This window comes from Phasianus colchicus, chromosome 3 (genome assembly GCF_987193195.1).
Source record: "Phasianus colchicus chromosome 3, bPhaCol1.hap1.1, whole genome shotgun sequence".
Taxonomy (NCBI): domain Eukaryota; kingdom Metazoa; phylum Chordata; class Aves; order Galliformes; family Phasianidae; genus Phasianus; species Phasianus colchicus.
In genome coordinates, this window is record NC_143438.1 from 56319492 (window position 1) to 56334847 (window position 15356).

At 40.1% G+C, this 15356-nt stretch overlaps 1 protein-coding gene and 1 long non-coding RNA gene across 2 annotated transcripts in view; one reads left to right on the top strand and one right to left on the bottom strand.

The window, feature by feature from the left end:
- RGS20 (regulator of G protein signaling 20) overlaps window positions 1-15356 on the top strand; it is a 37906-nt gene continuing 22550 nt past the window's right edge. Inside the window, exon 1 of the mRNA XM_090137591.1 lies at window positions 1-398. Coding sequence (XP_089993717.1) covers window positions 276-398 — 123 coding nt within the window. The 5' untranslated portion in view covers window positions 1-275. The remainder of the gene's footprint in view (window positions 399-15356) is intronic.
- On the bottom strand, window positions 251-5191 carry LOC149918598 (uncharacterized). The gene is made up of 2 exons (XR_016465173.1): window positions 5118-5191; window positions 251-347 (listed from the first exon to the last, which is right to left on the bottom strand). It is a non-coding gene; the product is annotated as an uncharacterized LOC149918598 (long non-coding RNA).

A 15356-nucleotide genomic window follows, 5' to 3' on the forward strand; every position in this document is an offset into this window, starting at 1 on the left:
TCTAAGCTGGTGCAATGCTCAGGGGATGAGGCATTGCAGACATCTGAATGCAGATAATCCTGTTTGCCTCCAGAATGTTGGGGACCTCAGGAGGAGCTGGCAAGCTGTGAGAGGCCCTGACATTTGCCAGCTGGTGTAAGGACGAGCCATCTCTATGTTGTTGTCATTCAGTCCAATGTCTGGGATTTGGTTTTGTTTCATCGTTAAATAAAATCGGTACTTTTCCAAGAAAGGTCACTGCAAGATTGAATTCGAGAAGAGCCTTTTATTTCTCAATGTGGAGGCAACTTCTGCTCTACTTCAGGACTCACAGCTACCATGCAGACAGCTGTCAAGCAAAGGATGCCCTGCAAAATGAAAATGAAGAGGATATTAAAACAGTACAACAGCTTTTCAAGGTAAGATCTTTTCAAAGCTTGCATCCAGAGGAGGAAGACAAAGGTGGTAAAAAGGCTGGGAGGCATGTCCTATGAGGAGAGGACAAGGACGCTTGGGTCACCTAGCAAGCACAAAACTGCACCAGGGAAAGATCAGATTGGGCACTAGGGCACTTTATCATCAGAGTGGCCATACACTGCAACAGGCTTCCTAGAGAGGTGGTTGGTGCTCCATACCTGTCACTGTTGAGAAGGTATTTGGTCAGTGCCTTCAAAAACACACTTTACTTTTTTGTTAGCCCTGAGGTGGTCAGGCAGTTGGACTCAATGATCTTTGTAGGTCCCTTTCAATGGAAGTATTATAATTCAAAGATAGAATTCAGGGTTTCTGAATGTCCTCGACAATGGGGTAAGTGCTCTATCTGGAAAGAAGCTAAAAGAAACTGTGAATGTCATATATAACAGTTGTAGACTATTTGTCACCAAAACATCAGTAGCTTTCTTCTGTTCCTGAGCTCCACCCTTTACCCTCTGTTCCTCAGCATATCATAACCACAAAGACAAAGAAGCTGGTGATCCGCCTTCCCTTTAAGTCTGCTTTCAAACAACAAATTAAATGCATCCATCTAACTCATAAAAATGATTCATACCTCATGGAACTTATCTATGGTAAAAGGGTGAGGGAAAACATGCAGTGTCATGGCATTTAGATGCTGAGGAGATCTGCATTTTTACTAATGCTACCTCAGATGTTTTTTAATGATCGTTAACAAAAGAAGATTTCTCAAAGAAATCAAATTGTTTAGTACTAAAATCTATTAGAATGTAATAGAAAAGTCTCTCTAAAGAACAGATAAAACATTTTCTTAATTAAAAACAACTGTTATTTATCCTCTAGATTTTGTCAAAAGCCTCAAAGCTGTCTGAGGGCTGAACCAACATAATCTATGGTGAATGGCATGCTCCTGTGTACTCAGCAGAGCAAGGGAGGCAGATGTAAGAAAATATCTTATTAAAACTTTGATGCAAAAGTAATACACCCTGGTTCATGGTAGGGAAGAAAATGAAACAGAAAACTCAGACAATTTTGAAATAACGTAGTTTGTTATTTTTTTTTTCTCAGATTAATCTAGCACCAGAGCGGAGAGAAACAAAGGTAACCAGTCAAAAGAGTAGATCTCTTTGGTGAAAGGCAAGAAGGGAGAAGAAGCCATTCCCTAGGATCCTTCAAGTTAGAGCAAGAACTGGCTTCTCCATCTCACCTTCTTAGCCAACACATTTGTTTCCTGGAGGCAATTTCACTTGAATTGTACACAGGAATATACTCATCAGAAATCCTAAGTGATAGTGCTTTTACCAAGAGGAAATATTCAGTCAGCTTTGCCACTGCCACCCATTCCTGCTCATCAACAAAGTACTTTTAAAATTTCATGTCATTCTGCCTGGTTATCTGTCTATTTAGCCTGGCGACTTCTTGGCTTTCTTGAAGGGAATGGGAGTTCTGTCACAGGCACAACTACTTCTTAGTATAACCCTTGGTAGTCACTGCTTCTGAACCCTGCATTCTCCACAGCTCGTGTCCCCATTCAGGTCTTGTTTTGCTGCCCTGTTATTCATTGTAGGTGAACTGTTCCTTTCAGCTTGTCTCTTACATGAAATTGTAGTTTGTTAATGCATCTTTGAGACTAAAGTGGATAGGATGGAGTCAGGAACCTAACAGAGTAGAACATATTTCACTGCTCTGCAAAGGAGTTTACAGATGAACTTAAATGACACTGGAAGGCTTAGGGTTGTTTACTGTCCGTGGTTCTTTAAACACCTGTGCTGCCAGCTTCCCTTCTCCCACTGGTTACCTGTCCCATTTGCTTTGCTTTGTGTTTATGTTGCTAAATGCTGCAGCTCCACCAGCATTCCATCTCTGGAAGTAGGGACAGCCTGGGAACTGCTCTCTAACTGCTTTATGAGCTTAGCTGTGGTGAAATTTCTTACCTGTCTTGTATGAGACATGTGTTGGGAGAATGTGCCTACACAACTTCATAAATCATAGCAGCAAATGATTCAGTCTCCATATGCAACCTGAGCACTACTTGTAGTTACCAAGTGTCCAAAAGGATTGTGTTAGTGGTAGAAATTACAAAACATACTTTAGGAATGTGTACAGCCCTAATACTGAGAAAAGAAAATAAATTCCTACTTCATGTAGGAAAGCAATACTTTCCTTTTTTACTGGTAGGGAACCAAAGCAGAAATGGTGGGCGTGATTTCCCAGGTCTTAGGAAATGAAATTTGTAAAGCTGAAGACCAGTTTATCACTTACATTCCCAGAATAGACAAGATGATATTAAACTCTTTTTACGGTGACATTGAAGTCAGCAGAAAGTTCAGATTCTATCTAGTTAAGTATTTCTATATGTGACACTGATCACTGTGGGCAAACTATGTCATTAGACCCATTTATTTGCTTGACTGACAGGGACTCTGATCAGAGTGATTCCACAGAACTCATTAATTCTGATGTTCCCTTCAGCCTTACATGAGGTTTTGAACGTGATGCCCCTGAATGTGAGCAGTAGCTGCTTCTGACAGCAACTTGCCTTCTAATTCAACATGGCAAAATGTTGAAAAATTAAATAAATTGAGCTAAAAAAAGAAGCTTTTAACAAAAGACTTGGATTAGATTTATTTATTCCTGAATGTGCTTTCAAAGAGAAACTGAATTACAAGATGAATATTTTTGAAAAATGGCAAGCAGAGTTGAGTCCTTTCATATTCTCTTTGTGATATTTAAATTAATTCAGTTATTTCTAAACTTCATTTGCATTGTTGAAAGTACCTTTCCCTCTGACATGTTTTATCTTGTTTTGTAAAAGTGTTAAGAAGTAAAAGCAAATAAACTATTTTACCAGACTCAGCACAAAGATGCAAAGAGTCATTTTACCCAAAACTATCATGGGTACATTCTAATGTGCCTCCAGTGTACTTCAACAACAGCCCAGAAACACTACACTGAACAGGAATATAATGAGCGGGTACAAATAGGTCACAATATTTTCCTGATGGTAACATTAGTCTGAAGTCCTATTAAACACACTTCAGTGCCATCACTTCCTCAGAAGAGAATGAGGCTGTTCTCCGCAGAGATGCCACATTTTCGTTTGTGTCCAGGTTACATCTGAATAGGATCTGTTTCACTTACATAACGTAATTATTTTTTTTAAGCACATAGGCCACAGATTCAATTGATTTTACAAAAATGATATGCCTATGGACAACACATGACTGAAGAAGTGCAAATGGGATGACAGTGTCAGTTGTCTGAGGGTACTAATAAGCCTAAGCGTCCCTGACCAACCTCACCTTGGGCTTCCACCCACACCCATGGGCCCAGCTGTTCTATTTAAGATCAACTGTGGGTGCTTATTCCTTGCTTGAGCTGTGGAGGAGCACTCATCTCTGGCAAAGCTTTAGACATATTTAATGTGGTAATGGAGTCACCTGATTGAGACCATAACCCGTAGGCTCACTTCCTGTCTTGACCTTTGTTGTCCTGTGATAGTTTGGGTTTTCAAGGTGATTGAAAGGCTTGGTATTAACCCTTACCAGGGGATTGAATTCCATCCTGCCATGGTATTATGTTGCTTTATGGTCTGGGTTCTTGGTTGGACCTGGCCACCATCTCCATGTCTGCCCTGTTTGCCTTGCCCAGGTACTGTGGCATGGGCTGTGGCAGGGGAGGTACTTGTCCTGCTGGCTTCAGGATCTCCTTGGCTTCAAGCTAAACTCTCCAAGGGAGCAACCCTCTTGCTCTTGCAGCTCCCTGACATGCAAAATCTTTTCCAGCTTCCGCTGAGATTATCTTACCTGTAATACCTTTCTATCTGCTGTTCCCCAAGTCATGGAACAGAGAAATGAAGGAAGGTGAAGAAAAACATTTTGTTAAATGATGCATGTGCAAAGGAAAGGCAGAGAGCAGCTCTCAAGCCTCTCCAAACATCCATCTGCAGGCTGAAGCCTTATGAGCAGCCAGGTGGCACCTTGGTTACAGTACTTTTGTCTTTCTACTTCCCACGTCTCACCAGCCTGAATCACAGAATCACAGAATGGCCAGGGTTGGAAGGGACCTCAAGGATCATGAATCTCCAACCCCCCTGCCACATGCAGGGCCACCCACCTCCCCATTTAATACTAGACCAGGCTGCCCAGGGCCCTATCCAATCTCGTCTTGAACACTTCCAGGGACGGGGCATCCACAACCTCTCTGGGCAGCCTGTTCCAGCATTTCACCACTCTTACAGTAAAGAATTTAAGTTGTGCATAGTAAAGAACTTAAGAATTGAGCTGTGTGCAAGATGAGGCTGAAACTGAAATGGACATAAGCACACTGGAGCAGCATCCATTGGGTTTGGAGATATCAGACATTATTCCATGAACTGCATGTAATGTGGAAATTGCTCATGACCACGCATAGCTCATCTAGATTAGTCAGCAGCTGCTATGAATCATAATTTGTTTGATGGAATAGGGATCCATTCACAACTCCAGAAAGGTCAGAAATCATAAAAAACTACTATTTGTGAAAGACAGCATGCCATTTTCATGATTGCACTCTTCTGTAAAACACTCTAGTGTCTTCAGGTGATAAGTGCTGTATTAATTACTGTTAACAGTCCTGCTGAAGTCAGATATTGTCATGTCTTTCATAAGAGTAGCATGAGCCCTAATATCAGTAAGTAGACTTACCTTCTTCAGTCAATATAATCTCTGCTGAGCAGATTTTCATTGCAATATTGCTTGTTTGGTGAAGTCAGTTTTTCACACTTAGTCATGGCAGGACTTGTATGTCATAAAGCTTGTGATTGCATCACAAGATATTAGAAGCAAGCTGAAGAGTAATTTATACCAAGAAGAAATTATTGCTGTCCTTTTGAACAAGCATTTTGCCTAGTTAAATAGGCTGAAATACAGTTTAATCATCACATTTTATTTAATTCTTATGTTTGAGATGAGCAGGGGGTGCAAACTGTATGTCTGTGGATTTAATCACTTGGCAGCTAACACTCTTCATCTTTGCCAAAACAGTTACTTTTACATAGCAGCTGTAAAATTTGAGACATGTTTGGTGCTCTGTTTTATTCATGAGCAACATTGCTTCAACTGTAGCCAGACTTCTGGGAGGGAAATAGGAGTATTACAGGATGCTGACACCACCAAATTATGATTATCTAATCTTACTGACAACTTATTGGAGAATACACTATTCTTTTAGGGGGGGAAAGGGCTATTTTGCTGGCTAGCAATAAATAACATAATGAGGTAAAATAATATGCCATTGTCTGTGCTGTTTAATTTTGTTTTCTTGACATGTATCTTTTATAAGAAGGGTTTATCATGTCCCTGATGTGTTTTTACTAAGGAAATGCTACTTTTGCATAATTTTAGACTGTCAATCCTTCTGAGACCTGCACTGTCTATCAAAATACTGGGGTCCATCGTCCATCTCTTAAGCAGATCTGTTACAAAGATTAAGACCATCCCAGCCCCCTGACCCTATAGAGAAGTCAGACAGAAACTGGCTATGTTTTCTATCATTTGCAAGAGAATTCCTCCAAGGAAAAGTTTGTTGCATTAATTGCCACTTCCAAAAAGCACTCTGGGAGTATTTCAGCATTACTCACTCCCAAGTCTATAGCAGTTATTAGGGTCGCTCATGCTGTGAAAAAGACTGTAGTGGTCCTTTGGAGGGTGAGAGTTCTGTCTTTCAGCACTCTCCCACTTTATTTGAAGTGGGAGTTCTTCTAGCTTGCCACACTGTGGCAAAGACATTTTCCTTTGAAGGTCAGGTAAAGCTCCTACAGTTTTCTGTATTGAGTGAGGGAACTAAAACTAATAACTGGAAATCAAAAGGTATAGGACTGATATGCTGCTGTATGTAAATGCAGTGGTGTCCACTAAAGCCCATAGTTCCAAGGTAGGGACTTGCTATCTCACCAATGGATGAACAGAACTGGATATATAGGAACAGGATTCAAAAAGCACACTTCTGGAGAGGTGGCCACCAGCAGAAACACCAAATAATGCTAGAGGTGGGCATCTCCTTTCATTTGTTAATCACAGACTCAGATACTGTCTTGAAATTAGGCCTGAAACAGGACAGAGGAGTGCTTTCTCATTTGACAGCCCAGTACTTACTGCTGCTACCCAAATTATGGGCAGCCCCACTTGAAAACCTTTATCTGACGTGACTTTACCAAGTAGAGATGTGAGATTCATTTTTCCTTCTTAACAGGTACTCGATGAGCCTGAACCAAAATCCATAGGAATTCCAGGGCAGCCAGAGTGGAAAGTCATCCCCCTCCCCTCCACATTTAGCCATATCCAAATCAGAGAGGGCCCTTCTGGAAGCAGAGGCACCTCTTGCAGCCAGGTCATCAGCCTGGGAGATCAGAACTCACAGTGAAATTCACAGTGAAAAAAGATGCATTGCAAACATTTGTTCCTGTGTTTGGGAGTTCCCTCTGTCCCCAGAAAGCAGCTCCTTGCTCAGTGCTTTGGAGTTTTCTGGATGGCATGCTTGGATGCCTGTGTTCAGGAAAGAAGCCTGGCTCAGACCTATAGGTCCTTCTGGGAGCTGTGCTACAGTGTACTCTGAAACACTCAGCATATAACACTCAGCTCGTGAAACAAAGAGCTCCTCACAAGGTCCTTTTAAACTGTTCTGCAATTACTAAATCTAATTGGCATAATCATTGTTTTTTACTTTATAAAAGATTTTTCTTTGGCATCGATAAACACTGCTCAGAGAATAGATATTTATTGTTCAGCGCTCTCTGTGAGCCAGCAATAGCTGTGCTGACACAAATCAGAGAGCATTCTTTTGTAAAAGTTGTCGAAATAATAATGTATTATACATTAATGGGTGGACTGCTTGCATATTAACGATGTGCAAATTTTTCTAGCCCTCAGAGATAATTCGTACTAATTAGCAATCATGTGTTTTTCCAATTTAGTGATTTACATATTTTACCTGTGAAATAACACTAAAATTCCTTTTTTAGCTATGTGCCTTCAACATGGAAAATGCCAAAGCCTGAGCTGGTTGCACATTACTGTCAGAGGAAGAATTCAGTAATCACAAAAGCTAAACTATTACAATACTTCTAGAATAATGTCAGCAAAGCAATCCTAGACTGGCCTGAATTACGGAGTTTGTTTTCATTAATACATGACAATCTTCTTTAAGTGGAATAAAATACTACACTGACTAATATCTTACCTACTTAGCTGAATGTTAATCAATCAATTCAAGGTATGGGTAACTTGTAGTTAAAAATATACTCAGGATCTCCTTCTACCAGCAGGAATCAACAGTTTAGCTAAAGGATACAGAGGAAAAGCAGCAGCTCTTTCTCTCTGGAAAATATTGGAAGTAGCTTCTTCAAAAGGCAGGTAGTTCAGCATCTGTGAGGTAGGAGGAACTAATATTTATTCCATGGTATGTCTCTCCACACCCAGATGGATGAAAATAAAAGACTGCCAATTAAAAATAAATGTTCAATGACACAGAATAAATAAGAGGAACGGTGGTGGGTTGGGATTTTTTGAATCCAAAGTTCTCAGTGATTTCTGTGTGTCAGAAGAATCCCACAGGCCACAATAAATTGAGCCTGGGTCACAGGTGTCAGCCAATCCACCTTAATTAACACACCCTTCCAGTGCACAGGTGCAGTACTGCCAAGGGTAGTTTTGGGTGTGAGCTTGATAGTATCACCTGACCCTTGCTGCTAGGATCAGCTCTCCTCAAACCCTCCCTCATATGGGTTTCTCTGACCTGCTCTTTAGAACCTCGCTAACACAGACCCTACAGTCTAGGCAGCCTGCTCCATTGCTTCATGCTCCTACCATTAAAAACCCATTTTTAACCTAGAGATCCCTGTCTGCAGGTTAAATCCATTATTAGTTGCTGTATGTGTAGTGAGAATGAAGAGGAGTTTATTCTTTCCCCATCTGGACACAGCACACACTGCCTGATACGTCTATCACAAGTGAGGCAAAGACACAAAATTCATGAATCACAAACATGCTTTTTCACAGCAGTTTCTTTTCACACACACACAGACAGACAGACAAATAAATAAAAAATTTAAAAGACTCCCAGGACAGATAAACGTTTCTTCCAACCTGTTCAAAGCTTACCCAGTCCTATGTTTTCTGACCCCTTTCCTGCAAAAGCAGGGCAGCTCTATGCTCATATTTAGTTACCTCTCTTCATAAATCACCTTTGTCCAGCCAAAAGCAAGATGTAAAAGGAAATGATTAAACCCTACCATATACATCTTTATTTCAAAGCCCATCTATAGGTTGCAAGGGTTCCCCCTGCCAAGCCAGGATATGCAGGGAAAAGTCCATCACACTTCTCTCAGAGTCTGCACAGAGAACAGTAGCACTGTGTTGTGCCATATAGGGAACAGTACGCTTCATCAGAAGCATAACAACTTAACTCTGAGGCAGGCAGAATGTTGGTTTTTTTCTAATAGTTACATCCAAAAGATGTGCTGAAAGCTGCCACCTGTGAAATGGAAAGGATCTGTGAACATGTGCAGTGGTGGAGCCTGCCTCCTGGTGTGTCTGTGCCTCTATACTGACTGACTGTGATTTCCCATGGCCCACCCCTGCACCCAGCACTGATTCCAAAGAAATATTTGGGCACTTTGATTTTGAGGTCTTGGGGCTCAATAAGGGCAAAGACATCTCTAGCTGATTCTTTCAACTTACCTATTTCCTTTGGAGGTTATCAGGATAACTAGAGCAAAACCCATGGGTCAGTCTTGGAGATAAGATAAAGTATTTGTTCTCTAACTGAAGCATTTATTATGAAAAGAAGAGGGTTATAATATTTTAAAGTATCCAATTTCTTGAACTGCAGTGCTTAATTTTGAAATAAAAAGGATAGTCTCATTTGATGACCAAAATGTTGGTTTAAACACAATTTTGGGAATGTCTCTGGGGAAAGGAATATCCTTTCAGGGACTCCTTACCAATCCTGGAGTTGAGAATCACAAATAAGTTCTGACACCCACACTCCTTGTAGCTTCTGGTACTTGGAACTTGTATTCAAATTCACACAAGTGGTGCTAAATAAAAGCAGTAAAGAGTGTTTCTGCATTTTCATCCAGATCATCTGGATGGTTTGGCATGGAATAGCAGGCTGGCTCTCTGTCAAAGACTGATAAATTGAGTCAGAGCCTTAAACGACAAGGACATTTCTTCAAACTAGAATTACTTGCTGTTCACTGAAATATCTGATTCTGAAGGATGACTGCTGTTCTTATGGCAGATCAGTTTTCCTCGCTGCACTGCCCATTGTGTTGGTACAGGCCCTGTGCAGATTAATGCATATGCTTCATTTAAGTAACAGAGCAGCATCTGCTTGAATGATTTACCTGATCAAGAGTGGCATGCACAGACTGCAAAATTGTTTCAGACTCATAGAAATCTCTTGAGTATCAGACTGTGTGGTGAGGAGGCACCCTTTAAGCAGAAAGAAAAGCCAAGCTCCACTGGATTTCTACCAGCCTTTTCAGATCATTAGGAGAAATAACATAAAGTAGTCATGGATCATAGAAGAAAGTACAGGCTGTTGCAAGCTGGACCCTTTTTATCTTTTCAGTGTTTGGACAGGTTTGAAATGAACTGCAGAAAGGAATCTGGCAGGGACATTTGGTCTGCCCAGGAGAAGGAGATGGTCTTTAGAAACAGTGGTGTCACAGAGAAACTGCCACCAATCTGATCTCTTAATGAGTTGCTTTGAACAGCAATGTATAAAGGGGAGATATAAAACCGTTTCTACTCACCTGGACTTCTGTTCTCCCTCTTTTAAAATGCTTCTAGAATTCACAGCAGAGTGTATTGTGTTTTTGATTGTGATTACAGGGAATGGGGCAGATAGCCTGAGGGTGACCAGGGGAACAAGACTGCAGGAAGGAGTGCCTGTGTCTCTCAGCATCAGATGGGAGAAATGTGACTTCATGGGAAAAATCACATACCTTCCCCAAAAGCTCAGAACAGGTCCTCTGTGTCCATAACAGTATCTGTGGCACTAAAGAAGACCTGGGAACCAACACCATTTGTGAGGCTGCCCCTAAGCCTAAATCAAGCATGACATTTAAGCAGTCATTTGTGCTATCTGAAGTCACAGTTTGTGTAATCTATGCATGTATGCTTATGTGGGCAAGTTTACATAGGGTTTCTCTGAGAAAGATTAGTAAGACATTTTTCAAGGAAGCCACAGGGCTTTCTTCTTGATTCAATAGAAATATCTACTTAATAGGGATAACCTGGCCTCTCCAAATCTGTCCTTGTTATCTGCCATTGATAGTTTAGTGTGCTGGGGCAAATTCCATCTAAAGTGTTTCCATTTATCAAATAGAATCATAGCTGCTCCTCACCATCATTCCAATCAGATCTGCTCCCCTTCCTCAAATAATCATTTGAAGATCTTTCTCAATATTGCAGAATCATGGAGTCATAGAATCCTTAGAGTTGGAAGGGACTTTTAAAGTTCATCTAGTTCAACTGCCTTTCAACAAATAAGGACATGCACACCTAGATCATGCTGGAGTAATACTAGTTGCCACTACCTCAAACTACTATGCAGTGAAGCAAACACAGGATTTGCTCTTTGTGCCAGCATCTACCAGCAAAGAGCATTCTAGTCTGTGATATGACTTCTTTTAACCTCATACTACTCTTTTGCAGTCTCTTATTGCCCTCTTTTTTTTCCTTTTTTTCTTCTTCATCAAAGGAATTACAGTGTATTTTAGCCATCGTGTCTTTTCACATTCTGCCCTACATCTGGCAAGTGAATAATAGTTTTCTCCCATTGGTCTTTTAACAGGTCTACATGATTTTCCAAATTCCTCCAGATTTTCTATGGCCCAAAATTTGATTACGAGTCAGTAGCATAAGTCCCAGTGTCTTCCTTAGGAATGTTTCCAAGGCACAGTATTACAGTGCAGTCACATTGTGCAACCAGGTTTCTAAACGCACTTTGATACTACTCTGAAAAACCAAGCTGTTCAGGAGCATTGGTTCTAAATTAATCTATCAATCTTCCTTTCTGAATCAGCTCTGGATATAATTACAAAGTACTTTTGTAGTTTTCCAGACCTTAAAACTGCAGTCATGTTACTTTTGGATTCTTCTATAATTTAACTATATTTAGTATTTATCAATAGGAAGGAGTCTGCATAACAATTAGCTTACTTATGACACAGAATATTGGGAGTATTTCTGAAGGTCATGGCTGGATATGAATCTCTTGAGTGATGTTGATACCTTTTTTTGATACCTTTTTTTCCTTTCCTAATCATGAAGAGAAGAAAATATTTTTTGTTCCCAGATCTAGTTTGGTTGCTTTCCACTGTGGGCAGAGAAAAAAGACCTCTAATAGGAATAGTGCTTTGGCGCATAACATTATTAATCCTCAACTGATGAGGTTCTCCATTCAAATCGTAGGTGCACAGTGACACCTTCTGGAAGTTTGATATGAGAATTACTTGAGCAGCTTCCATCATCTGAAAACTCATAGATTTTACATGTAGAAGCTAATGTTTTGTCAGATCTTTGGCACACATTCCCTAATGTCACTGGGACATGTAGCAGCACAACATCGTCCTGATGGGAGAGTTTTCCTCAAAAGTCAATTCCATACTGTAGGGGTTTTAATGATTACAAATAATTCAAATGTTTATGCAAAGAAAAAAAAAAAAAAAGTAGGATAGAATTAGAAATGTATGTTAAGCTCACGATTTAAAAAAAAAATGCTATTAACATTTCATTGTTCACTACTTATTCACACAGACAAGGGAAGAGGGTCAGACAAAATACACTGGGACATCAATTGGCCTAACGCAGCAAACTAAATGAATGGCATAGTTTCTTAATGCAGTCCTACTTCAGCAGAAATTTCATTTTTGCATATGTCATATTGTAATCTGTAATTAGATCCTCTTTGCCCAAGCCACCAGCTCCCTGTATAGTCTGCCTGTCAATCTGCCAGCAACTCTTGAGTCAACGAGGTTTTTCAGCACATGGGCTGTGCCCCAGACCTCAGTAGAAAGGCTCACACACCCTATGGTGCCTGCAAGTGTCAACTGGATGGGAGCCACAACAGGAGCAGAGCCATCCCTGGCTAAATGATGCTGTAAAACGCAGCACTCACTCCTATTACTGGAAAGCCACTCCTTATTTCTAATATTCAATTCTGGCTCAAAAATGTTTTCTCCTTAAGCTGCCTCATCCTTACAAATAACAAAAATGTGATATGTAGGAGTGGAAAAGGAGCAGGGTTGTGAGTGGAGACAGCAGAGGCTGATTTCCAGACTTCCTGAGACTTCAGAGTAGGCGCTGACTGATAGAAATACTCGGAGATCCACAGAACTCAATAGATCTGTGATTCACACCAGCTGTGGATTGACTCTTTAGTTTCCAAAGAGTGTCTCTGACATATCTGGAGAAATGTTTTTCACCACTATCTAAAACAAAACAGTCACTATAGGTTCGGATGTCAACTGCATACAGAGCCACATCTTCAAGTAATGAGGTGCAATTTTGGCAGACAAGTACATAAAAACAATCATTATATAGCAGAAAAAAAATAGAGCTTGATTGTTTTGGCAGAACGTACACAGAGTCTTAGCCAACCTTGTGACAGCACATCACCCTGGAAAACTACCTTATGGAGCCATAATAATCAGCAAAGTTCTCAGCAGAGCCATCGATAGCAAACAATTCTGGCTGCACTGAGATCTAAGCAAGTGTAACAATCACAGTATCACAATTATCACAATAACTTTTCAAGCATGAGTTAATACAGTCACCTAACAATGCTACCACAAGTTTTAGCACAGCACCAGTAAAAGTGTAAGAGAAACTCCATGCTTTACATATCTCCTACTGAACAGTTACACTTGGACAGTGTAAATGAAATAACCATAGGAAGAATTTCTTCCCAGTGTGAATTTCACAATACAAAATAAATTTGGCTGAAAAATGAATGCATTTCCATTAACATTTGTGAAAAAATCAAGCATTAACATGTAGGCACTGCATGTAGGGTAAGTTTTCTCTGTGGACTGCTCCATGCAGCTGTATAGCTTGTTTTACGTCCTGTAAGACTCTGGTTTATTCTGCCTCCCATCAGCCTTGAACCTAAGTCTGTTTGAAGTCAACTACTAACGGCTCCATTAAGGAAAGCTGCTTTCACCTGTAAGTAACTAATGCTGAAAGAACGATAATAGCTACAAGTTCAAGTCATTTCCCAGAATATCATTTGCAACAGGCTCACTACAAAATATGGTTAATTCAAACGCATCTTTTAAGATTCTAAATATATATTCACATTTTGGGTTTTCATTAATGAATAAAATAAATATTAGAATATTGCTGATATTAACAAACAAACAAAAATAAACAAACAAAAAACCTACGAAGTTCAAGTAAAGTCATTTTACTTCTGAAAATATCTCCTTTCTCAAAAAAGCCTCAGACTAATTTGTGGCAAAGGCACTTTCATGTCAATGAAAACAGGCAAACATGGCTCCTTACCTCTGTTTGAATTGCTCCCTAATGTACTATGAATCAGCTCTACTCAACAGTCTAGAAAATCTCTACTTAACAATTTAAGTGAGCAGGAAACAGCAAAATAGATTGGTACACATAAAGCAGCCAGGCTACCTGTTCTTTCATCTGAAATTGTGCAAAAGCTCTCCGAGGGCAAGGAGAGGGAGTTGAGGAGTGAGGCCCACAGTCTGTCCTAGAACCTTAAAGTAAAGCAAGCCAATAAATAAAAGCTTTTGGCATTATGTCATTATATGGCATTAAGTCTGGTTGACAGAATGCTGAAATATAATAATGTTATTAAAATATGGATGCACATTCTATATTGCCTTTATTATAACATGATCTTAACATTTTCAATGGTAACAAGTTTTTTAAAAGTTACAGTTCAGATTTGTGGTAATAATTGCAGGCTCCTTCCACAATTGTTCATGAGAGTCTAATAAGGATGTATTTATTTATAATGCCTTATATAGTAATAGATAACATCAATATTAATATTTATCATGTGTGTTACAAAGAGGTGCAAGTGTGTGGGATTAGGAGGTGATTTTATGAAATACAGAGTTCATGTGTAAACGGTCAATTTTCTGTGACGTGTTTTCCAGCACACAACCAAGACCCAGATGCAGGACTCACAAATAGGTTGACGAGGTGTACACATTTTGTCTTCACTCTGTCCTAGTGAAGTAGAATTAACCTGTAGAAGTGATACAGCAGTGGAGACTGGGTGTGTAGTCACAGAGGTGCACATACAGCTCAAGTTTCTCTGATGTCCAAGGGAATTGCCTTCCCATAAGCACATGAAAAATGCATGCTTGAACTCATTTTAGGCAAAAAAAAAAAAAAGGGAATGAATCTTTGTATCTCAACTTTTGAAGTCCCTCATCTTTAAGCTTCTTTTTAAATAAGTTTGTTTACATCACCCTGCCTTATGCAGCCGAACATTAGCCTGCAATCATTAGTCAAGGAGAAAGGAGAGGAAAATGCCTATTTGTACCAACTCTATTCACTATTGCTATTCATGTTGAAGAAACTGGCCATCTTTAATTAGGTGCTAGTTGATCATGACCCTCCTTCCCCAAGAGAAACAGACTGAGACCATACCTCCCATAGGGTTACATTGTGCCCTTGTTGAAATGGCTCTGGTGTAGAGGGGGCTTAGGAAACTCATTCCAGCTTACTGCCCTGAGCTTACCCTGCAGAACAGCTGAGAGCTGGAGGCTCTCCATAGGTCCTGACCAGGCCATGACAACTGTAATTCAATACCGAAATGTATTAAACATCCCAGTCACATGCTTTGTGCCACAACAAAAAGGGCAGAGATTTCCAGAAGACCTTCTCACCACCATGCAGTAGAAA